Source organism: Scyliorhinus torazame, chromosome 2 (assembly GCF_047496885.1).
Source record: "Scyliorhinus torazame isolate Kashiwa2021f chromosome 2, sScyTor2.1, whole genome shotgun sequence".
NCBI classification, from domain to species: Eukaryota; Metazoa; Chordata; class Chondrichthyes; order Carcharhiniformes; family Scyliorhinidae; genus Scyliorhinus; species Scyliorhinus torazame.
In genome coordinates this window covers 204,683,881-204,709,738 of record NC_092708.1, presented here as the reverse complement: position 1 = coordinate 204,709,738, position 25,858 = coordinate 204,683,881, and the positions used below count along the sequence as shown (strand labels likewise).

The following is a 25,858-nucleotide window of genomic DNA, read 5'->3' as shown; positions in this document are numbered from 1 at the left end:
TTTTAGGTTTGGAGCACTGAAACACTTGTTAACATTTTAACTCGAGACACTTTCAATAAAAACACCTGGGCTCTTTATAAAAATACAGGCTGCAATATGTTTTAACCACAAATTCCCTGAAGTACTTCATACAAATAGAAAAAACACAACTTAGAAATGAGGTGCAGGCGGGAATAGGTCAGGGCAGAGTGACATTGTCTCTCCAGTCCACTGAGATGGACATCACTTCCTCTTGCGGGTACCCTGCCGGGGGCTGTGCCGTAGAGTCACCTTCTCCCTGGCGGCCGCATTGCCGTGTTCCGCTTCCCTCCGCAGCACCTTTGCAACCGAGGAACCGTCCTTGTCGGGAACCGCCCGGAAACTGGATCGCAGGCGGGGCTTGCGTGGTGGAGGAGGGCCCACAGCGGTTGCCAGACCCCCCGAATCAGATGGAGACGACACGCCCCTCAGGCTAGAGAGCACCTCCTCACCGGACCCTGCCCGGGGATTCTCCTTGTCAGGTGCCCGCCGGCTCCGCGGACCGACGTACACGTTGAGCTTGCCAAATGGAGATTCGGGTGTGTCCTTCCTCAGCGGCGACAGGATGACACTCTTCTGATCAGAGAAACGACGCGGTGGCGGAGGCCCATCGGAGCCCATCAGCGACCTGGACAGCGACGGCTGCCGGGAGCTGGAGGCAGTGCCAGTGCTTTTAGATGGGCAATCGCTGCTCGGGCTTTCGCCCAGGACCCAATCCTTCGTTTTGAGGCCACCAGCAGGCCACGGCATTGAGGTGGTGGCATTGCCGGGGTGCTGGACGGTGCCACCACTGCCGGATTTCACCCCGGCCTTCAACATGTCAGCCTTCATTCGCGATTTGGTGGTGCTGCACTTCCGCTCATCTGTAAGCTGCCCCATATTGATATCTGGGCTGAGACTCCGGAACAGCTGCCGCACATGGTGGGATGATCTCCTCAGACGCTCGCTGCTGAAGGTGCTAGGTGGGGTCTTCACAATCCTGTTTGTGGCAGGGTCATAATACCTCACAGGGGACTTCTTGTACTTGTATTTGGTTGGGCTGACACTGTCTTCCGAAGCCTTGGAGTTCCTCTTTCCATCCCGAGATGCAGCTTGTGCCGCTGACGTGAAGTCAGGCGAGGACAGGACGTAAATGACAGTCCTGGGCTGAACTGGGCTCATGATCTTGCTGTAGGCTCTGGGCAACCTCAAGGAGCACAGCCTGGTTTTCATGTCCGCCCTCTCTTCTTGCTCTGGCCCAGTCCAAACGTTCTCCGGCCCCTGTTGCAACCTTCTGGATTTTGTTTTGACCACTGGGTAGCTGACTTCGCTAGTTTGGGTGCCATGACTGACTTTGACCACCTGGCATCTGGATGCCAAGCGACAATGCCTCAGAGCTGGCTTCTTGTCCACTTCCGGTTTGCAGGGCGCTGGAGAAGGCTCAGCCTCATCGTTCCCCTCTTGAAGGTGTGGCAACGTTTCAGGAACAGTGACACCCAAGCTAGTGGCAACCGACGCCTTGGCAGTCACTTTTGACACGTCTTTCACGCCAGATCTATGTTTCTTCCTTAGTTTCTTGCCGTGATTGGCCAGAGACTCGCTATCAAAATAACATAAGTATCGCCCTTCCTTGAACTCCTTCACCAGTGCCTCCACTTTCAGATCATCCTCAGCCATAATCTCTGACCAGGTCTTGCCAGCAAAAGAAGCGGGCACATGTAGTGACCGAAGCTTTTGCTCAACTTCAAGGGGCTGCTGTGGTTTTTCTTCAACATTTTCCACTTTCACACCGTTCTCTGAAGGGATGCGATTTTCTTCTTCCATTTTGTCACACACATCTGGCTGGAAATGGAGGACCGAGCTCAGCTGAGTATTATAGCCACGATCTTCGAGGGTTATTTGTGTGTCCGTAAGCAGGTCCAAGTCCTTACTTGCTAGCCGTGAACAGTCCTTCTCGACTTTGACAGAGGCATCCCATTCGGAGCTGCTGGTGGACCGCAGGTGCCCCAGTTGGCTGCCAAGAGAACAAATGCTGCCGCCAGAACTCCCATCTTCACCGGTGCCCTGACGGTGCCCTCCAGATTTCCGATCATTGGAGAGAGTTAAAGACAGCATCTTCTTGAAGCAAGACGCTGTATCTTTAATTGCCTGTTTGTTGCAATTCATTTCATTACTGTTTGAAGAGGTACAAGGATGGTGGTCTCCTTCAGGGGGCCTTTTTATCCCTGGAACACTGCTCTTCAGGTCCGTCTCTACGGATTTCCTTTTCTTTTCAAGCTGACAATATGTAGGCATTCCTTTCACTTCCGCTGCTGAATTCTCACTGTCACTGTCTCGTGATTGTGGTGTCTGTCTGTTACAGTATTTCTGAATGACTGTCTCAATGGTCTCGGAGACCAAATCCTCTATACGGTCCACTATTTTGGTTTCTTTGAGAGTACTGAGGCAAGTGACAGTGTTCCTGGTCTGTGGCTTGCACTCCTCAGCTTGGCTTGGCCCACCAGTACATCGTGGGCTACTGGGCCTGGTGTAGTCCCTGAGTTGAGGAAGAGGAGATCCTACTATCGTGCCCTGAGAATTAATGTTGTGCAATTTAGAAAACCTAAAAGCTGGCCCTGAGGAGACATTTGGAAAGTTCATTTGAGCAAATGTGGTACTCCAATGTTCATGCTGCTCACATCTGGGTGGGCTGACAGCCATGGACTTATCATGGTCTTTTATTCCTTTCCTTGGTGCAGGTTTATATAGGCCCAAAGCAATGCGATGTCCATGCTTATCCATTTTATTGCATGAGAGGACCCCCTCACTCACACCCAAGAAAGCAGTCCTGCACAAGTCTTTGTGGGTAGGGGAGCTGATGTCCATCAACTGCTCGCCAAATGCTGGTTCTTTAATTATGCTGTCTCTGTGACTTGGTGGAGCCCCAATGAACATTGGAGATGTACCGCTGCCTTTGGCCCGGTTGTAACTGATGTTCCTCCCAACTAGCAAGTGTGCTGATCGGATAGACTCGTTATCCGTGCTAGGTAACTCCTCTCTGGTCCCAACAGTATCCTTGTCATCTTGGTAAGAATGTATGTCTGCAAGCTCCTTCTTGGGCAGAAGTGGGGCACTAATGGATGGCAGATCCATGTATGTTGACCTGGAGAGGACAAAATAAATGTTAATACATGGCCGTTAGGGTGAGAGAAAGAAAAACAATCTCTCCAGAAGAACTAAATCTAAGAGTTTATTGGTGCATACTGATGTCATGGAGGGAGCAAATGGGTACGGCAAGTGCCAAGCTACCAATGCAAGATGCACATTTTACTGAGCATCCTAGTTCTGGCAGGGGGTATCAACTGGCAGCAGAACACACTTTCCCTTCATTTGTATTTCCTCAAGGAGAACTCCTTCAGTGCCTCCCCCAATCCTGTTGGGCAGAAACTCTTGGAACTCCCTGGGGTGGCATTGGATCTTCCCTGTATCCACTCAAGCAGCAAAAAAAAAAAAAGACATTTTATACAGCACGTCAATAAACTAATTTCAAGGAAGTCCTTCAACATCATGAGGGACATAGATAAGGTTCGGAAGAGCGCAACAAATTACAGCCGGGCCAACGGCAGTGGTGCATTGTGAATGACGGGAAGGAGCTTTCCCCCTGAGTAGAGGGGTCAATAACCAGGGGCAGAGATTTACTGTAAGAGGCAGGGGATTTAAAGGGAATTTGAGGAAATAACCTTTCACCCAGATGGTGGTGAAAATCTGAAACTCACTACCTGGAAGGGCAATAGAGGCAGGAAGCCTCACAACATTTAAGAAGCATTTCGATGAGCACTTGAAACACCACAGCATACAAGACTATGGACCAAGTGCTGGAAATTGGGGTTAGAATAGATAGGTGTTTAATGGCCACAGGCATGATGGGCCAAAGGGGGTCTTCATGACTATGACTCTAACATTCTACCTTGATTTAATTGGATCTTGGATAAATTTCAACATTCTGAGCCGCTCTACTTTTCTAAAGATCCTTGGAAGTCTCAAAAAAAGATGGGAAGATTTCACCAGGACACTTTCTTTCCTAACCATCAAAATATCCCTGGTGCATAGGCATCAAGGAGAAATGCCAATCATCTCTACCTTAATATCTCATTAATTGTCTTCTCGGTCACATTGAGAAAATGAGGCAATCGGCATGCGCTAAAAGCTGTTAGAGCACTCCGTTGCTAACTGGTGGAGTGTTACAGGATTCAGACTCATGTCCAAGACTGCCCCTTTCTTTTACCTGTTGTCTTTATATCGGGACGGGTGGTACTCTATGACATCCTGCAGGAAGCGCTCCATGAGGCTTTTAGCCGATCCCGGATTCCTGGTCTCACTGGCAAATTGCCGATGCCGAATGGTCTGGAGATGCTGAACCAAAAACAAAGGCGGGGCAATCATACCAAGCGCTATTTAACCAGCATTGCATGATTTCATAATTCATTTGCCTATACACCTCTCTTTACAATTTCCTCTTTCCGCTCCTGAAGATGGTTGACTTTTGCTGGGGCACAGCTCCAAGCATACCTGCAGTTCGCTCATCTAAGTGCCTGTGCCATTAGACAGAAGGTCAGCAGGCAGGTCACCACCCATAACAGATCTCAATCCCATTTCCCTCTCATGGGCTCCGGTGCACAGCAATTAATGCTGGGAAGCCTGCCACATTCGGCTTCGCAGAGATGCCATGTTAACTTCCCCGCTCGCCTCCATTACTACGGCAGGGGTCAGCATAGGTTAGGAGTTGAGCCTGGGATCTTGCTGCGCAAGTTGGCATAACCAACAGATCCAGTGGGAGGGGCTACACAAAATAAAAACAAATTACCGTAAATGCTGGAAAACAAATAAAACCACAAAATTCCAAAAAGCGCAACTCAATAGGACCCATGATCAGTTTAAACTTAAAATCTGCTTGGATTTACATTTTGTAAGGGTCCTTACTGTTTATCTCCTTATTTCCCCTTTCTTTTAGTTTTCCAATATCATGTATCTTTAAGTCCAGCAGCAGAATGAGGGATTCAGAATTACAGGAGAGGAGCTTCAAACTTGTCAACATCAGAGAGAGAGATGGGCTCGGACTCGCTTTGATTGATTGGCTGGGAGGGGGGGGGGGGGTCCCCAGGTTCGATCCCGGCTCTGGGTCACTGTCCGTGTGGAGTTTGCACATTTTCCCCGTGTTTGCGTGGGTTTCATCCCACAACACACAAAGATGTGCAGGGTGGATGGATTGGCCACGCTAAATTGCCCCTTAACTGGAAAAAATGAATTGGGTCTAAATTTTAAAAAACAGTAATTATTTTTAAACTTACAAACCTGATGACTGTATTTGTTGGGCAACCAAGGACCAAAGACTTCAGCTTTATCCCCAAGAATTATCAGTTATTTAATTTGTATTGTAACTCCGGGTCATGTGGGGCTGGAACCGACCGTGCACTAGCACAGGGTGTGGTAACCTAATTTGGGGGCTTGGATCTGGGATTTCTGGAACAGTAGACAGCAATGTTTGGGTTACAGTCTCAATTTTAAAAAGACACTGGGTTTGTAGTAATTTAACAGGATGAATCTGGAAGTTGCTAAGAATTTTCTTCAGGTGGATGGCTCATCTCTGGTTTACTTAAAAAGAGGTTCGAAAAGATAAGCTCGTTGAATTGGCAGGGGACTTTAAAATAGAGGTAACTCAGTATTCAAGAGATACTGGGTACATAGGAGAACCCACAGAGTGGTGTAGCATCAAGTACATTTTCTGGTGGGGAAATTGAGCTGGAGAGAATTCAATCACAGTTTGAGCATGAAAGGGAATTAAAAATATAAAATGAAATGGAGATACAGAAGAAAGAAATGGAGATGAGACCCAAAGAAAAAATAAGGGAGATGGAAATGAGGAGGTTGGAATTAGAGAGGAAAAAGCAAGAGAGAGAGAGAGAGAGAGAGAGAGGAAAAAGCAAGAGAGAGAGAGAGAGAGAGAGCGAGAGAGAGCGAGAGGAAAAAGCAAGAGAGAGGGAGAGATGAAAAAGCAAGAGCAAGAGAGAGAGGGAAAAAAGCAAGAGAGAGAGAGGGAAAAAAGCAAGAGTGAGAGAGGGAGAGGGTAAAAGGCAAGAGTGAGAGGGAGAGGGGAAAAGATGAGAGGGAGAGGTGAAAAGGAAAAAGAGAAAAAAGCAAAAGCGAGAGAGAAAAAAGCAAGAGAGAGGGGGAGAGGAAAAAGCAAAAGAGGGCGAGAGGAAAAAGCAAAATAGGAGGGAGGAAAAAAAATCAAAAGAGGGAGAGATGAAAAAAGCTAAAGAGGGAGAGAGATGATAAAGCAAAGGGGAAGTGGGAGAGATGAAAAAGCAACAGAGAGGGAGAGGGGAAAAGACAAAAGAGGGGGGGGACAGGAAAAAGCAAACGAGAGAGGGGGAAAAGCAAATGTGAGAGAAGGGAAAAAACAAAAGTGAGAGAGGGGAAAAAGCAAAAGTGAGAGGAGAAAAAAGCAAAAGAGGGAGAGAGAGGAAAAAAGCAAGAGGGAGAGAGGGGAAAAAAGCAAAAGAGAGGAATAAGCAAAAGAGAGTGGGATAGATGAAAAAGCAAAAGGGAAGTGGGAGAGAGGAAAAAGCAAAAGAGGGAGAGGGCGAGAGGAAAAGCAAAAGAGGGGGGAGACAGGAAAATGCAAAAGAGAGAAAGAGAGAGGAAAAAGCAAAGGAGGGAGAGAGAGGAAAAAGCAAGAGAGGGGGAAAAACAAGAGAGAGAGGGGGGAAAGCAAAAGAGAGAGGAAAAAGCTAGAGAGAGGGGGAAGCAAGAGAGGAAAAAGCAAAAGAGAGAGGAAAAAGCAAAAGAGGGAGAGGAGGAAAAATACAAGAAGGGGAAAAAGCAAAAGAGAGTGAGATAGAGGAAAAAGCAAAATATAGGAAGAGAGAGGAAAAAGCAAAAGAGAGGATAAATAGCAAGAGAGAGGAGAGAAGCAAAAGAGGAAAAAACAAGAGAGTGGAAAAAGCAAAGGAGGGAGAAAGGGTGAGAGGAAAAAGCAAAAGAGAGAAAGAGAGAATAAAAAGCAAAGGAGGGAGAGAGAGAGAGGAAAATCAAAAGACAGAGGGAAAAAAGCAAAAGAGATAAAGGGGGAAAGCAAAAGAGAGGGGGGATGTAAAAGAGAGGGGGGATGTAAAAGAGAGGGGGGATGTAAAAGAGAGGGGGGATGTAAAAGAGAGGGGGGATGTAAAAGAGAGGGGGGATGTAAAAGAGAGGGGGGATGTAAAAGAGAGGGGGGATGTAAAAGAGAGGGGGGATGTAAAAGAGAGGGGGGAAAAGCAAAAGAGAGAGAGAGGGAGGGGGCAAGCAAAAGAGAGGGGAAAAAGCAAAAAGGGAGAGGGGGGAAAGTAAGAGAGAAAGAGAGAGAGGGGGGGGAAAGCAAAAGAAAGAGAGAGGAAATGCAAAAGAAAGACAGAGAGGGGGGGAAGTAAGAGAGAGAGAAAGAGAGAGGGGGAGAGAAAGCAAAGAAAGAGAGAGAGAGAGGGGGGAAAAAGCAAAAGAGAGAGAAAAGAAAAAGCAAAAGAGAGAGAGGAAAAAGCAAAAGTGAGAGAGAGGAAAAAGCAAAAGAGAGGGAGTTCCAGCTTAAGGCACTGGAAATTAGCTGGGAATAGCCAGAAATTAGAGGAGAGCTTAATGTCAAAACTGAACCCAGCGACAATATGTTCTACAGGCTTCCCAAAATTCGAAGAGAATGTGATCGAAACTTTTTGGGGTGCTTTTGAGGAGCCAGCAACCCAAATGGAGTGGCCAAGAGAAAGGTGGACATTACCCCGCAGAGTAAATTGGATGGGGGGGTGGGGGGGAAGCAGCACAGGAAGTTCTTGCTTCCCTGTCAGAGCGGGTGCCTAAGAATTATGACGAGATAACAGAGGCTATTCTGGGTCAATATGAATAGGTTCCTGAAGTATACAGGCAATAGTTTTGGAATTTAAGGAGACAACCGGGGCCGATGTATGATGAATTCTAAAGGGTTAAGCAGAACATTTTTGATAGATGGGTACAAGAATTGGGAAACTACTTATGAGACTTTGGGAAAGGTCATTCTCTTAGAGAAATTTAAGAATTCCCTACCTTCTATAATAAGAACCCATGTTGAAAACTATAGGGTGTAGATTGCTCGGCAGGCAGCAATTATGGCTGATGATTTGGAGCTGATCCATAAATTTAAACCTTTGTTCTGTCACCCCCATAATTTTGAAAAGGCCAGGAAATGTTGAAGGAAGGCAGGTAGCCAAGGTAAAGAATGGATAGCTGGGAATGCTCCCAAGATCTCCTCCTCAGACCAAGAGAGAAGGTACGGAGAGTGAAGGTGAGACTTGGAAGCCTAGGTGTTACCATTGTAACAAGGTGGGGCACGTTCGTTCAGCATGATGGAAGTCACAAGGAAAGCCCATGGGACTGGTAGGAGTTCATAAGAAGGATTGCGAAAAGAAACAATCAAGCCACATCCATCTTGACTGAAACCATGGAGGCTGGCTCAGTTAGAGACTGAAATACAGTGCATGTTGGACATGTTGCGGAAGCAAATGAAGGTGCTGTGGTCCACTGAACACCAAGTAGAGTTTGAGAGATTGAAGGCTATCTTAATAAGCAAACTGGTGCTGACCGCCCTGGACTTTCCAGACTATTAAAAGTGACCAGAAATGCCAGTGACTGGTAGGGACAGTGCTACAAGACGGTGATGCAGGAAGAGAGAGGCCAGTGGGATATTTTTCAAAAAAACTAAGTCCATGCCAAAGAAAATATTCCACCATTGAAAAGGAAGCCATGCTAATAGCCCTTCAGCACTTCAATATGTCGGATTTGACAGTGAACAAAGCTTGGTTTATACAGACCATAATCCAGTTGTGGTTATAGAGAAGTTTAGTTTAAAAACCCGGAACACAAGATTATCCCATTGGAGTTTACTTTTACAACAGTTCAATGTTAAAATTGTACACATTCTTGGAAAGGATAAGGTGATTGCGAATGCATTGTCCTATGTTTAAGGGCTTATTAATTACCAATGTAAGGTAAAGTCACCTAGTCTCTGGTGACCATAGGCTGCTTTCCCCTTTGAGGGAGAGCTGACTGGTGGTGGTTTAACCTAAGGATCACCACACCTCGGGTGAGGGGCAATGTTCAGACAGTGAGCCTTCATGAATAACCAAACCAATGTAAAGGCTGGGAGGGAACTTGCATGATGGGGATGGATTGAATGGATATGTGTTTGTGATTTAAGTCTTGCGTACCTATGAACTACATGTGTCCTGATGTTTCATTCTTTAGGGAGGGAGGTATGCAAGGCTCCTTCCTGTTTATTCCCTTATTTCCCATTTCTTTTATTTTGCCGTTATCATTTTTGACCCCTGGGTGATTAATGAACATATATCTTTAAGTCAAGCAGCAGAGAGAATGAAGAGTTCAGACATTCAGGGGACACAGGAGCTTCAGACTTGTTGGTATCAGAGAGAGAAGGGCTCGGACTCAGTTTGGTTGGCTCAAAGATTGGTGTGGGAGAAATAGGTTTGAATTCATCTGACATTGGCACCAGTACTGGGGAAGAAGGGACCTGTTCCAATGGGACAGTCTTCATCCGAATCATGCTGGGACCAGAGTCCTGCAGATAGTTTGAGGATTGTCAGAGGATACAGCAGGACATAGATAGGTTGGAGGTTTGGGCAGAGAAATGACAAATGAAGCTTAATCCGGACAAATACGAGGTAAGACTTTGGCAAAGGGTCATCTGGACTTGAAACGTTAGCTATTTTCTCTCCCTACAGATGCTGCCAGACCTGAGATTGTCCAGCATTTTCTCTTTGGTTTCAGATTCCAGCATCCGCAGTAATTTGCTTTTATTTATGTAGTCAATAAATAGGAGTCTGATGTAGGAGTCCTTGTTGTCGAGATGCTCCAGGGCTATGTACGGCTAGGGAGATGGCGTCTGCTGTGGACCAGTTGTGGCGGTATGCAAATTGCAATGGATCTAGACATTCTGGGAGTATGGAGTTGATGTGCCTCATGACCAACCTCTCGAAGTACTTCATTATGATCGATGTCAAGGCCACCGGATGATAGGCACTGAGGCACGATGTCTGGTTCTTCTTTGGCATCAGTATGATGGTGGTCTTCTTGAAACAGGTGAGGACCTCGGAACGGTGTAGGGAGAGGTTGAAGATGTCCGCAAATACATCTGCTAGCTGGTCCGCACAGGATCGGATTGCATGACCAGGGACCCCTGGCCTGATCCGTCACCTTCCGAGGGTTCACTTTCAAGATGACTGATCTGACTTTGGAAGCTGTGATGGTGGGTATGGGTGTGTCCAGGGCTGCTGGGTCAGTCGACAGCGGTTTGATGGTTTCCTGCTCAAACCGAGCATAGAATGCATTGAGTTCCACGGGGAGGTGCATGCTGCTGCCGGAGATTCTGCTCGGCTTCACTTTGTAGGCCTTATGTTGTTTAAGCCTTGCCACAATCGACGGGAGTCTAACGCTAGCCTGTGACGCTAGCTTAGTCTGATATTGTCTTTTGGTATCCCTGGAAGTACAGTGGAAGACACCAGCGGGATACCAGAACGCAAGGAGAATCAGGGCACAGAGGTGAGTGTAGCGGCCATCACTAAGGAGAAGGTTCTGGGGAAACTGAAAGGTCTGAAGGTGGATAAATCACCTGGATTGGATGGACTACACCCCAGGGTTCTAAAAAAGATAGCTGAGGAGATTGTGGAGGCGTTGGTGGTGATTTTCCAGGAATCACTCTAGGTCGGAAGGGCCCCAGAGGACTGGAAAGTCGCTAATGTAACACCCCTGTTGAAGAAGGGAGGGACGCACAAGACAGGAAATTATAGGCCGGTTAGCCTGACTTCGGTCATTGGTAAGATTTTAGAGTCCATTATTAAAGATGAGATTGCGGAGTACCTGGAAGTGCATGATAAAATCGGACTGAGTCAGCACGGCTTCGTCACGAGGAGGTCACATCTGACAAATCTGTTAGAATTCTTTGAGGATATTTAGATTTTCAGAAGGCCTTTGACAAGGTGCCATGTAGGGAGTTGTTAAATAAGTTAAGGGGATCAGGGGTTATGGGGAGAAGGCAGGAGAATGAAGATGAGAAACATATTAGCCATGATTGAATGACGGAGCAGACTCGGTGGGCAAAATGGCCTAATTCTGCCTCTTATGTCTTACGGTCTTATTATTGACTGGCTGGAGGCCAATGAATTGGCCCAAAAGGACATACTGTGCCTGGTAGCAGATGATAATTGCCACAGTGGAATGGTTTTCAGAACTCCAAGAAGTTTCAGTTTGACTCCTGGACACAGGAACGCAAGTGTCTGCTTTTTTTCTCCCTCTCCAAAATGGCTAAGAGTGCTGAATTCTTGAAGCTGCAGAGAACTTCAATGAATAAATCTACAGAAAAACCATTACAGGCTGCAGGCAAAAATCAGGACTCTCCAGCAAGGAGAGTAAAAACCTTGAACTGAAAGTTAGGTTTGAAGAAGAGCAGACTGCTGAAGACACCCATTTTAAACGATTCTCTCCCTTTTTGCTTATGCTTTTTTAAAACCGATTTTTTTTCCCCCCTCTGTTTGTCGGTCTTGTGTGTGTGTGTGTGTGTGCGTGTGTGTGTATGTAGGGCGGGGGGGGGGGGGGGGGGGGGGGCAAGTTAAAAGCGGGAAATTAGGAATTAGTAATAGTTAACCAGTTATATTTGCTGCATGTTCATTGTAGTTTTTGTTATAAAGTAGCAGTAACTGTGTTTAAACTTACAAACCTGGTGACTGGAATTATTGGACAGCCAAGGGCCAAAGACTTTGGGGTTTATTTCTAAGAACTATCAGTTCATTCACTTAAGCTGTGACTCCGGGTCAAGCAGGACTGGAATCGACCGTGCACTAGCCCTGGATGTCGTAACAATTTCCTCTAACAGGTGATAGACATTTGGCAACAATTTGTTGGTTTGACATGAGATACTAACCAAGCAGAACCACCATGTTCAACCTTCCTTGATCTACGTAGAGGTGATGCACTCAGTTCCTCACTGCAGTTTATCAATCAGACTAGGAACTGAGCCTGGAGGGAAGGAGGAAAGTGAATCTTCAACTGACAACTCCAAACTGGGGCATCATCTTAATGGCATATCTGATAATGTGGCACTCCCTCAGTGCTGTATTGGACGGTCAGCTTATATTAGCACTGGCTTGAATCTGCGAACCTCCAACTCCGAAGCGGGTATGCAAGCAGCGATCCAGGCTACAATGAAAGGGGCCTGTATTGTGCTGGATTAAATTTAATTTTTCCACATAATAACAGAGAGAAACTTGATCTCGAACACAAAGCTATTGCCACACCCACCGGCAGTCCTCACCTGATCCAGACAAGTGTACAACTCCTTACAGCAACCACAATAGCCCCTCCTGCTCTGCCTCGTGAGTGTCTCTGGTATAGGCTGTTCCGGGTACGGTCCGTCACCACTGCAAAGGTCAAAAGCAAAATACTAATGGCATTAAATACACATCGGCGGCAGTGGTTAGCGCTGCTGCCTCACTGCGCCAGGGACCCAGGTTCAATTCCGGCCTTGGGTGACTCTGTGTGGAGTTTGCATGTTCGCCCCATGTCTACGAGGGTTTCCTCCAGGTAATCCGGTTTCCTCCCACATTCCAAAGATGTGCAGGTTGGATGGATTGATCATGATCAATGCGCCGGATTACGGCGATAGGGCTGGGGAGTGCCTACATAGAGAGCTCTTTCGGAGGGTTGATGCAGGCCCGATGGGCTGAATGGCCACCTTCTGCAATGTGGGGATTCTACAAAAACTACATGTCAAGCTGACTTGTGCCAAGCTGGGCAGGGTTTTGAGCAGAACCACTAATCAAAGGAATGTAGCCAAGTACACAAAGCTGGAAACTGCCAGCAAGGTCACACCTCTGCTCAGTAGTAATTATGCAGGTACAGTGATGGAGCGGTTATGCTACTCGCGGACTAGTGATCGAGAGAATGGAGCCATTTCAGAATTTCTGCTCGGTTTAAAATTAAAATCTGCTAAATGTAAAAGTGACCATGAAGCTATTGGATTGCCATGAGAACCCAATCAGTCCACTGATGTCCTTAGGGAAGGAAGGCTGCCATTATTATCTGGTCTAGTCAGTCCCACACCATGACTGAAGCTTAAATTGCCTCTGAAATAGCCTAAACAAGTCATTCAGTTGCCTCATTTCCTCAGGTGATGAGTAATAAATCCCAGCCTTGCAAGTGATGCTGAGATGGAATAAATTGGAACATGAGAAAGCAGGTTTCCAGTCTTCAGAACAGTTCTATCACACTGAATCACCAAGACACTAAGTGCCTAGTTAAGCTCAGTGACTGGATGCAATGGGCATTTACCTCCTGCTTCATATAACACACAAGTTGTCATCACTTCCACACTTTACTCTCTATTGTTATAGTATTGTCACTCAAGTCACTGCAGTTTTCTGCCCTTCCCTGCTGAATGCACCAACTGTGCTGGGCACTGCCTCCATTTGATGTCAGATGCCCTCTTTCAATAGTCTGTTCATGTCGGAGCCGAAACATTGAGCGCCAGTAGTGTGGGACACGAGCAGAGTCCCTTCCTGTCCTCACTTTCTAGCCATGGGAGGGAGGGAGTTTCCACAATCAGGAACTGGCAATGAAGGGTGTATGCTAAGATCAGCTACCTCATCGAGCACCAATATTTGGAACTGGGACCTTCCTGGAGCTAACCATACTGCAGCTGACCTGATGCCGCAACCAAGTATCCCAAGTGCTACAAGTGCTCGAGATTACCCTCACGTTGGTGAAAACAACATGCACAGTGAAGAGCACACAATCGAAGGGAGATCGCAATCTCCTTCTGCAAAAAGATCTCTACACTCTCTTCTTCACAACTCCTGAAAAACTTTGTAGTTGCTTTTCCCCTGCCCCGTTACCATAAATATTCTAGGACTCCGCCACAGGCTGAGTCCCACAGCAGCCGGAGATGCTCCCCTTCAGCAGAGGGAATGTGCTTCTGTTTTCTTTTCCAACATCCCAGAATTCTAAATCACGGGGGGTTGGGGAAGAGAGGAGGACTATTGTGCTCTGAGGGCATCTTCTAAGAGCTGGTTTAGGACTGCTCAGTGCCATTTACTACAGGACCCAAGCACGCAGAAGGGTCCAGGCTGGATTAAAAGGGTCCAACATCATCCAGTCCCTTCAAACACCAGAACCCACATATTAAAATTTACACTCCGTCTAACCTCTTTTGAGAAGCCCGTTGATATTTTGCACAATGTGAATACACTTCTTTCCAAAAATAATTAGCCAGTCATTCCCTGAGGGCAGTTAAAACTTATCCTGGACACCATTTCTAATTTCCCTCCTTAACCATCTAGTCGGACGTTGTGGTATTGCACTTCCAACTCTGCCTGATGTCTATGCAACACGCTGCTTTTCGCAATAGATCCTAATCCCTTTTTATTTCTCACTTGTTATAGAGCTCTCCAACTTACCTGGCACTGTCATTCATCTCTGTGGCGCCCTCACTCACTCCCCTTTGCGCACCTGTCACAGATCAAAGGAAAATTAATTATTACTCAATTCCTAGCCTTGTAATATTTTAGATACAAATTCAGGTGCTGCCTTACATATTCTCCCATGTACAGTGGTCCCAGAAATTTCTGCGAACAGTTGGAGCATGGGTTTGTACCTGTACTGCCAACTCAACAAAACACTTCTATTAAATAATCAGCCTTCATAACCTCAATGTCCCACAGTACAGATAACAAAGTACTTGTTGAAGCAGTCATTGTTGTAATGCAAGAGAAACAGCAGCTAATCATGCTCTCATAATAAGCAATGAGACCATTAACAGATTTTTTTAAAACGCGATGTTGGTTGAGGGAATAGTGTCCAGGGCACTCAAGAAGCAGGCTTCTGCTCTTCAGGCTTCTATCTATCTGAAGTGGATAACTGTCTTTCGCACATGTATCAATAGTCTTGCTGCTTGTACACCTTGCCATGCACCAATTATCTAGGTTTCCTTTATTACAACAATAATTACACTTCAAAAGGTTGTAAAGAACTTTGGGATGTCTGGAGTTCATGAAAGGCACGATATAACTGCAAGTTCTTAATGTTTTTAAATCCAATTTCTCATAAGCATACATGAACTCAATGCAAACTTCTGCTCACTCCCAGTTTAACAACTCTTCCAACTTACCACCCTCCTGAATCCCACACCATGCACCAGCCGGTGCTGCGTAAGCCTGAGGGAAGTCCGTGTTGCCAGGTGGTGTGGACTTCCCTTTGGTTTATACACAGGGCATTATTTTTTTTAATCTGGCTGCATTGTAGCACAATGGTTAGCACTGTTGCTTCACAGCTCCAGGGTCTCGGGTTCGATTCCTGGCTTGGGTCACTTGTGTGGAGTTTGCATGTTCTCCCAGTGTCTGCGTGAGTTTCCTCCGTGTCCTCCTGTTTCCTCCCACAATCCAAAGATGTGCAGGTTAGGTGAATTGGCCATGCTAAATTGCCCCTCAAGTGTATAAAAAGGTTAGGTGGGATTACTGGGTTATGGGATATGGTGGAGGCGTGAGCCTAAGTAGGGTGCTCTTTCCAAGGGTCGGTGCAGATTCGATGGGCCGAATGGCCTCCTTCTGCACTGTAGATTCTATGATTTCTGATTAAGGCCATCGCCTTCATTACTAACTGATAATAACTGGGAGAGTTGATGTTTCCACTTGCGAGGAAGTCCAAAACAAGGGACCACAGTACAGAATAGCCAGATCAGGAGAAACTAATTTACCCAGAGAGACGAGAAGGCCAAGCTTGCTAGTACATGGAACAACTTGTTAGACATATAGCTACTGTTGTATAAAGAGTTAATGGTTCTTCTCCTTTTCACAAACTCCTTTATTTCACTTTAACAGACTGCACAAAACTCTTATCTTCACATCACCTGACCCAAAGGCCACCTGAAGCCTTTTACATATCAGTGTCAATTATTGGATACTAACATAAATGAGACAACTAATTGGAATGTCTCTTAACCCATTACTTAACACAGCTCAGGCGAATAGCATGGATGCATTTAAGTAGAAGCTAACAACTACATGATGAAGAAAGGAATAGGACGATATGCAGACAGGGTAAGAGGAAGTAAGAGAGGAGACTCATGTGGAATATGAACACCAGTGTGAGCCAGTTGTGTTGAATAGCTTGTTCCTGTGGTATACCTTCTGTGGAATGTTACCACTAAATCAAAATATCCGACCGACCGACCGACTGACACACATTGTCTTGTACAAGTTATCTGCTTTTGTTCTCAATCCCCCCTATTAATAACACCTAGGATACTATATGCTTTCTGAATTGCTCTTCTCAACCAGTCTTACCACCTTCAATGACTTATACATCTAGTTCGCTCTGCTCTTATATCCCCTATACACAGTTGTAGCCTTTTATTTTAAGTAGTCTCGTCAGGTTTGTCCTACCAAAATTAATCACTTCACATTTGTCTATGTCCCTTTGGAGCATCACAATATCCCCCTCTAGGTTCACAATGCTTCCAAGCTTTGTATCATCTACAGACATTTGAAATGGTGCCCTGTAAACCAAGGTTCTAGTTCACGGATATCAGGGAAAGCAAGCAAGGCTTAACCTCAGAAGAGCAAAGATCTGCTGGGCCGTGGCAACTTACGTCCTGTTCCAACCTTGCTCATCAACTCTGAAATTGAAGGGTAGCACGGTGGCACAGTGGTTAGCACTGCAGCCTCACGGCACCAAGGTCCCAGGTTCAGACCCGGCCTTGGGTCACTGTCTGTGTGGAGTTTGCACATTCTCCCCATGTTTGCGTGGATCTCACCCCTACAACCCAAAAAGATGTGCAGGGTAGGTGAATTGGCCACACTAAATTGCCCCTTAATTGGAAAAAATGAATTGGGTACTCAATTTAAAAAAAAAAAAATTTTTAAACTCTGCAACTGATCAATCACTGAAAGAAAATATATAATTAAGCTAAACTTTTGAAAATACTTGTTTAGTTGTACACGCACACAGCTCTACACACTGAAGTTCATGAGATCTACCATCATATCACACAACAGAGCTACCAGATTATGCTGTCGGAATGAAAGCATTGAGGATACAAAGAGCTTGATGTAAATATCAGCAGCAATAGAATGTCCTTGTGAGCATATCAGCAAAGCATTTTTATGACTTTCCAGCATCAGTTTTAAGGGAATTTGAATATACCTCAAAACTCTGGATTCATTCCTTGCTGAATAGAGCCGAGTTTGGATAAAACCGAGTTTGTTCAAAAAGGAGATTGCTGGTTTGGCAACTTTCAAAGAAAATCTTCTTCACTGGGCTGTTTAAGAGATTAAAGATAAGGCCTTGAAAGTCTGTGAGGAGCTATTATAAACATCAGGTGCGCTACCACCACTGGGAGGGAGGCAGAGAGAATACAAAAGTTACTGGAAAATGTGTTTGCCTTATTAAAAACCAGCCTTTTTATTAAGCTCGGATCAACAAGTGCACAAAATTGACTGGAGCAAGCCCATAGGTCAGAAGAACGTGATACAGGATACCCAGTGGATTAACCAGTGTTGCCTGAAGCAGAAGAATGGCCATTCCGAGTCAAATTGTTGTACTGATTAAAAAGAGTTGAGTCTCTACAATGTTAATAAAACCATTACTTTGGAAATATTTTAAAAAGCAATGATTAATCGGACTTCTCAGTACTGTAAAGAGTGTTAAAACAAGAACCCAATGCATGTTTATAAGCAGGAGCCTCCTGCTGCAGAAAGCTTCCGGGTGCTTTGGGTCTGATGACATACAGCAGAGCGCCGATATTAAAACAGCCGGACCGCTAGCACTCTAAGGAATTAGCCTACTTGCTTGAAGGACAGCGTTTATTGAAACTGTTACATCCTTGGGCAAAGAATAAAGTTGGCCTTTAATACATGCAACACTAAGTCCAGGATCAGAATTCATGTTGTCATCCTTTTGTGTATCCAATTAATAACAATCACAGTACATTCCGGCATACTGAACACAAGCATTTTTGCTGCTATGATGCTTTCTATCTCGGGGGAATTAATTAAGTGCTTTGGTTAAATAAACTTCACAAAAAATGAAAACCCCACCCATTCTTGCTATTGAATGCTTGATATTTGATACCTTGAAAATAGGTACATGTAATATTAGGAAGGGCACTGCAGGGAATCAGAGCTTTTAGAAGTTGGGGAGAAAAAAATGCTATTGTCACACACAAGGTAGTGTTGCACATCAGCAGCTGTTTACACAAGGTACCTAAATGAGCTCCCTGGTGGAGCTCACTTAGTGGCTTCCCTCAGTAATTACAAAATACTCCACTTAGCCATGTGGTTCGTAAAAGCACTTTCAGAGAGCAGGGCACTGTGCTGTAGTGTGAAAGTAAAAGCATTTCTGCACCTCCTTTCACAACCTCAGGCCATCCCAAAGTGCTTCGTCTATTGAAGCGCAGTCACTGCTGTAACTTAGGAAACAGGGCAGCCAATTTGACAGGATACTCAGTTTAATGCATCAGCCAAAAGATGACACTTCTGACCTTGCTACTCATCACTGCCCTGTAAGCGATGGCCTGGATTCAGTATCCAGAGCAGGGGTTGAACTCACGACCTTCTGAATGGTAGACAAGAGTGCTATTGACAGAGCCACAGCTGACACAGGACAAGCAGTAACCAAAACCCAATGTGCTGAGTCAGCAGCAACGGCCTTGTCAACTCAAATTAGGAATGGCTGAATACCTTAATTAAAATAGTAGATAGCATATCCTTACAACACATCTCTTTGGTGTCCATGCAGAATAATTCTGCAATTTTATAAACCCACTGTAAAATGACTGATACAAGCAAAATATAGAATGCAAAGGATGATTGATGGGAACAGTATTTTGTCAGTAAAATGCCAGAAATTTGAGAGAGCAGCCAAATTATTAAATTTGGTTTCCTCCATCCCATCATCCACTTGCTTAGTATCGATTAGGTGGGCCTCCTTCAACCCCTCTTCAATTTTGTCATCTTACCTATTCTCTCTGGAACGCAAATAATTCATGGATTTGGCTTTGTTGGTATCTCACCCCAAGCTGTCATTCTTCAAGTAGTCTACTGGGCAAAAAATATCAACCGGTTATTCAATAGTGGAAGGCCATCACAGAAGAGCCCAACATCCCCTCACCTGACAGCAGTGCTCAGAAATTGGCCACATTTCTCTTTCCCCCCCCCACCTGATGATTTTAAAAACAAGGATGAGATTATGTGTTGTCCCCCTAAATCGAGTTGTTGCGAGACTGGAAGCCAATGTGGGTCAGTGGGTACAGGAACAATGGGCGAAGGCGACACTTACCTTAGTTCAATTGGGAGTGGCGCTTCGCTCTGCACATTGATCAGGGCTGGAATAGCATGTCAGTGCCCTGATACAATCAGTTTTTCTTATTTCATAATTCATGGAAATTACAGTGCAACCTAAATTGCAGCTACCTTATTTTGTGAAAGTTCTTTCTGCCTGGACAATCCAAACCCACGTTACACAATAATAGACCTAGAGAATGTTCAGAGCAGAAACTTCTAAACCACACAATAGACAAAGTGAACGTTCACAATGTGAACAACCTAAACAAGAACCACACAATTTAGTCACCCAAGCCCATCATGTCTCATTGAAAGAATGCTCTAATTTGTCCAACTCCCCTGCTTTTTCCCCTATGGGCCTGGAAGATTTTTTTCTCATTCCCCAATATAAATCCAATTCCTTGCTGAAAATTACAATCAAATCCATCTCTCACCCTTTCCAACAATGCATTTCAGATAACTCTTGTTCCTTTGTCAATTTGTGTAACCTCCTAGTTACCAACCCTGCTGCCAGTGTAAACAGCTCATCTTTAAAATCCTTTACAATTTTTCATGTCCCTGTTAATGGGCAGCACAGTGGCTGGTGCTGCTGCCCCACAGCGCCAGGAACCCGGGCTCAATACTGGCCTGGGGTGACTGTGTGGAGTTTGTACGATCTCCAAGAATCTGCGTGGTTTTCCTCCAGGTACTCTGGTTTCCTCCCACAGTTCAAAGCTGTGCAGGTTAGGTGGATTTGCCAGGATAAATTGCCCCCAAGTGTCCAGGGATGTGCAGGATAGGTTACAGGTATTGCAAGGAGTGGATCGGTGCAGACTCAATGGGCTGAAGGGCCTTCAGCAATGTAGGAATTCTATGACTGTGAGCCACACTGTTTGAAGGAGAATAATCCCAATTCCTCGAGTCTCTCCGCATAGCTACAGTACCATTGTGATAAACCCTGTATGTGACCTTGCCATGGCCTTGGCATCCCTCCTGAAATAGTGCCCAGAATTGAACACCGTACTCCAGTTGAGGCCCAGCCATTGATCTAAGAAATAGGTTCAGAGAATGATAGTGTGAAGTAAACAAAGCTAAACTAGTTTTAAAATTTACTGCAGCTAAATTTCATTGTTTTTTTTAAATTCCAAGATGGCCAATTGGCTGCAGCAGGTCCTTTTGTCCAAAAACCTAACCGGGTTAATGGATTCAAGTGTAACCTTTCATAGAGGCTGACACACAACAGTGTACGTTTTTTTTTGTAAAATATTTTTATTCTGCATTTTCACATTTTCTCCAGAATTTACACCCCACCCACAAGCAGTAAATGGTAACAAATACAAAGTCAATTTCCTCATCAACAACAACGATCCCATCCTCCCACCACCCCAAGCAACGATCCACCTGACAAAAAACATCAAATAGAACAAGCCCTCCCACGGTGGGACAAAGGAGAAATAAAAGAGAAAGGAATTACGAATCGCCTATGGTCACCATTAACCTATAGAGTCCCTCCCCCCACCCCCCGTCCCCCTAACATTCACTGCCATCCAATCCCCAAAAGAGTACCGTAGATGACACCCATGCATTGCAAGCCCCCCCCCCCCCCCCCCCCGCCCCTCCCTCCCCGGCTCCTCCCCTCCACTTCCTCTTGCAAAAATCCTCCCCCCAACCTCCGTTCTTACCCCCCATCTTTCCACCCCGGCTCAACTCATCGGGACCTATTCTGCCAGGCTCCGATGGCCGCAGACCCTCCCCCCCCCCACCTCACTCCCATTCACTGGCCGGCTTAAACCGGCCAGCGTGGAGGCCCCCGCCCAGATCTCTTTCCCCCTTGCCCGGCCCCAGGAAAACAAAGATATCCCCTTTAGCACACAAACCCTGCATATACACCCAAGCTCCAAAGAACCATCATTGCAAGTGAAAGTCTCCTCTCTTCCCTTGTCCAAGTATATACAACGTTGGCTCATTTAGCACATACACCCGCCGCAGTGAAAAAATACAGTTACATGAGGCTACATCAGTACATGACTTCGCAATTCAGCCAGTCCTTCTGCCTTCGCAAACTCCTCCGCTGCTTCTGCGGTCCCGAAATAAAAGTCCTTGGATTTGTAGGTCACCCTCAACTTAGCTGGGTATACTATGCCGCACCGCACCTTACTGATGTACAGCGCCTTCTTCACCCGGCTGAAGGCAGCCCACCTCCTCGCCAGCTCCTCCGTAAAGTCCTGATACATGCGTATACCAGCTCCAGTCCACTGCACCACCCGCTTCTGCTTTGCCCAGCACAGGACCTTCTCCTTCACACTGTACCTACGAAAACACAGAGTCACTACTCTTGGGGCTCACTCTCCTTTGGTACAGGCCTCCACGACCGATGAGCCCGATCAAGTTCATATCGGGAGGGATCATCACCCTCCCCCAATAGCCTTGCCAACATCGTGGCAAAATACTCCGTTGGCCTCGGGCCTGCCACTCCTTCGGGAAGACCCACAATCCTCAGATTCTGTCGCCTGGATCGGTTTTCCAAGTCGTCCATTTTGGCTCGCAGACCCTCGTTGATCTCTATCACCTTCCGCATCTCCTTCCCCGTAGAGGTAAGTTGATCACTGTGCTGTAACAAACCTCGCCTTGCTCCCGCACCTCCGCCACTGCGTTCAATACCGCCGCCCTCATCAGGGCAATCGCCTCCTCCACCAGCACTTGTCAATGCTGCCCCCATCTCCTTCCTCTTCGCCTCCATGTGTTTTGTGAACTGCCTTTCGAGTTCCGCGGCCATCACCGTAGTCATTTCTTCAGCCGTGGGCAATGCGGCCTCCCCTGGTGCCCCAGCCTCTATTTTCTTGCCGTCCCCGCAGTGACCTTTCCACTCCCCGACGGACTTTCAGCTGATTTTAATCACGGCTGTTTTTTATTTTTATTTTACTTGTTCTCGACATCTTTCTTCACTGTGCCTTCTCCCTGCTTTTCCGCCTCTGTTACCCCTGGGACTGGGTGTGACCCCGAAAATGCCATTCCCGAGCGGGAGCCCTCCAATGTGCGGCTGCCTCCCGCCCGCTGTCACCGGAAGTCTCACACAACAATGTATGTTAATGACACATGGTAATTTGAGGTCAAACATGGTGTCTGGAACAATTGCCTATATCATTGGCTGGGTAGAGTGAAACTTGTGCATCTAAACCAAGCTGTCTACATCCAAACAGAGCAGCACTTAACACCAGCAGAAAATACTTCAACTGGAAAGTGTACTATTCCCCCAAGTTTGCACTTTCTCCTCATGCCTGCGTGGGTTTCCTCCAGGTGCTCCAGTTTCCTCCCACAATGCAAGATCTGCAAGTCAGGTGGATTGGCCATGATAAATTGCTCCTTACTGTCCGTAAGGTTAGGTAGGGTTATGGGGATAGGGTGGGAGAGTGAGTCTAGATATGGTGCTGTTTTAAAGGGAAAGTGCAGACTCAATAAGCCGAATGGCCCCCTTCTGTACTGTAGGGATTCTATGACAATTTCCTTGCTGTATTGTAATTGAATGCAAGTCACACTACATTGCTTTCAGTGCATCTTCCATTGAAATAATAATTAATTCAGCATCCCAAGGCAATCAGATCTTAGCAGTGGCACACTGATCCAAGTCATAAGTTTAGGCCCCATTCCAGAGACTTGAAGTTAAAATCCAGACTGACACTCCAGTGCATTGGCCAAGGGAGCGCTGCACTGTCAGAGATGTCTTCCTTTGGTTGAGTCATTAAACAGAGGTCCAATCGTCAGAAGGGCATTGAAGATCCATGAAACTACTCAAAGAGAAGAAGCACTCTTCCTGGTGCCCAGGGACAATGCTTTTCCCCTATCAAACACCCAAGAATAGGTGGCCTGGTCTTTTTGGTCTCCTGGTTTTGAAAAATGATATAATTGAATTCGCAGCTGAGAGACGGTTCACTCGACTGATTCACGGGATGAAGGAATTACCTATGAAGAAAAGTTGAACAGTTTGGACCTATACTCATTGGGAATTAAGAATGAGAGGTGATCTTATTGAAGCACAAGTTCTTGATAGGGTAGATACCAGGAGGATGTTTCCACCTGTTGAGGAAACAAGAACTAGGAGACAGTTTAAGAGTAAGGGGTCTCTGTTTTAAGACCGAGAGAGAGGAGACATTCTCAGAGAGCCGCTCACCTTTAGAACTCTCTCCTCCAGAAAACAGTGGAGTCTGGACCACTGAATTTACTGAAGGCCGAGTTGGACAGATTTTTGATAGACCAAAGGGAGCGAAGGGTTATGGGTGGACTGACAGGAAAGTGGGACCACAACCAGGTTAGCCATGATCATATTGAATGTGGAGCAGGTTTGAAGGGCTGAATGGCCTATTCCTGCTCGATGTCCCTCTGGTCATGCTCACATTGCTCTAGGCAAACTGTTTCCAATATGAAAACAACTACACCTAAATTGGCTGTAAAGCACCTTGGGACACCTTCAAAGGCACTATGCAAGTCAAAATGTTGCTTTCAAACCCCCCCCCCCCCCCCATTCAAATGTAGGAAGTGGGATTCATTTCCCCAAAACTCAGAGCTTTACTATTTTGTTAAAATTACCTATTAAGGGCAGCACAGTGGCGCAGTGATTAGCACTGCTGTCTATGGCAGCAAGGACCCGGGTTCGATCCCAGCCCCGGGTCACTGTCCGTGAAGATTTTGCACATTCTCCCAGTCTTTGCGTGGGATTCACCCACAACCCAAAGATGTGCTGGTTAGGTAGATTGGCCACATGGAATTGCCGCTTAATTGGAAAATATAATTGGGTACTCTAAACAATTACCTATGAAGAAGAAGAAAAAAAAAGAGTACCATGCACACATGAAAGAAGATCCTCTGAGACAGACACTCAATTGGCTGTACTGGAGAAGCCAAAGAGGTGAAAACCTCCTTTACGTGCCAGAATACTCGCTACTAAAGCACGAAGTACAGATCAAGAGATCACAGCACCTGCATCAAATTACTTCAAACCAACATTATGGATCTGATAGCTGACTTGACAGCAGCAAGGATGCAATTCTAATCACAAACTGACACTGCAAAACCTCGGGATCCTTGCCACCTACGAGACAAATGAATAGATGCAGTTGAATACAAGGATGTACACCTTGATTGCAGCCCTCAATCCAGTTAATTCAGGAGGAAACTGGAAATGCTTGGTTTGAAGAGAAGTTTTGAACAGAAAGGTAGAAAATAGGAGAGGCTGCAGGTCATCAGAGCTTGCTCTGTCAGTCAATGTGATCATGGTTGATCCTCTCTTCCCACCCCCTCGAGTCGAGAAATCGGTTTACAATAATTCATCCAGAAAAAACACCTTTTCCAAACAATAGGTAAATGCGATCAATTCAAGAAACTTTAAAACTGGAATTTAAAGCAAGCCTAGCCTCTGCTGTCACAATATTGAGGTGCATGGTGGCAGTGGTTAGCACTACTGCCTCTCAGCACCAGGGACCTGGATTAAATTTCAACCTCGGGTGACTGTGGAGTTTGCATGTTCTCCCAGTGTCTGTGTGGGTTTCCTCCCTAGTGCAATGATGTGCAGGTTAGGTGGATTGGCTGTGCTAAATTGCCCCTTAGTGTCCAACAGATAGGTGGGGTTACAGGGATTGGACCGGGGAGTGAGCCTAGGTAGGGTGCTCTTTTGGATGGTCCGTGCAGGCTCGATGGGCGTAATGGCCTCCTGCTGCACTGTCTGGATTCTATGAATATTGGTTAATCTTCAGTGAGATACATTGGTGTGTCTGCACGTTACATTAAAGTACTCACTTCGAGGTGAAAAACGTTGAAGAACAAGTACATTCAGCTACAGGTTATGAACACAGGAAGCAAGAGTTTACAATTGACTGCGAGGCGTGTACCATCAGCTCAGCCAGACTTCTTTTGCAAATAATTGATTATTTTGTCATGGGAAATAGCTCGTTTTGACGCTCTTCAGAAGCACAGGCATTTAAAATGAATATGTCATGACTCCCTCGGGCACCACCAGTGTCACTCGTAACATACTATTCCCTCATTCCTCATCCCGACCATTTGACAGCTCAGCAGTAGATCGGTGGTCGGGGAGGGGGATTAAGATTCCAGTGTGTAGGTCAAGCAGATCAAAATAAATCCAATTCATTTCTGCGCAGATGTACCCGGCAGCGAAGCAAAGTGGGCTCTTGTTTACACTGCACTTAAACCCACCCCACGGAAGACAGACAACCGACTCTTAGCCAACTGATCCCTCGGGGGTTCTGAAAATATTGAAAGGCATGGTGCAAGTTGCAACATTTAAAGTTGCAACATTAAAGTAACAAGTCATCGCGTGGCCACCGTTTCGAGACCACGGGCTCCCCTCCCACATGTATCTTCCAATGGAGCAGTCACTTCCCATATTCACCCCCCTTCCCGGGTTTATATCGTTTGCCCCCTCCCCCTTACCGTGTCTTTCGAGAGCACTGAATGTGCTTCCACCCTCACGGTCAGAGTTCAGC

At 46.0% G+C, this 25,858-nt stretch overlaps 1 protein-coding gene across 5 annotated transcripts; it reads right to left on the bottom strand.

The window, feature by feature from the left end:
• On the bottom strand, positions 1–25,858 carry zdbf2 (zinc finger, DBF-type containing 2). Of its 5 annotated transcripts, none has more exons than XM_072482944.1 (6): positions 25,806–25,858; positions 19,058–19,136; positions 14,502–14,553; positions 12,362–12,467; positions 4,262–4,389; positions 1–3,139 (listed from the first exon to the last, which is right to left on the bottom strand). In XM_072482944.1, the coding sequence occupies exons 3-6, from the start codon at positions 14,516–14,518 to the stop codon at positions 223–225; spliced, it is 3,168 nt and encodes a 1,055-aa protein (XP_072339045.1). In that variant the 5' UTR covers positions 14,519–14,553; positions 19,058–19,136; positions 25,806–25,858; the 3' UTR covers positions 1–222. The 5 variants fall into 5 exon arrangements, with proteins under 5 accessions (XP_072339045.1, XP_072339072.1, XP_072339064.1 ...); XM_072482971.1 differs by having other exon boundaries at positions 19,058–19,139; positions 25,806–25,823; XM_072482963.1 differs by lacking the exon at positions 25,806–25,858 and adding an exon at positions 19,378–20,708 and having other exon boundaries at positions 19,058–19,139.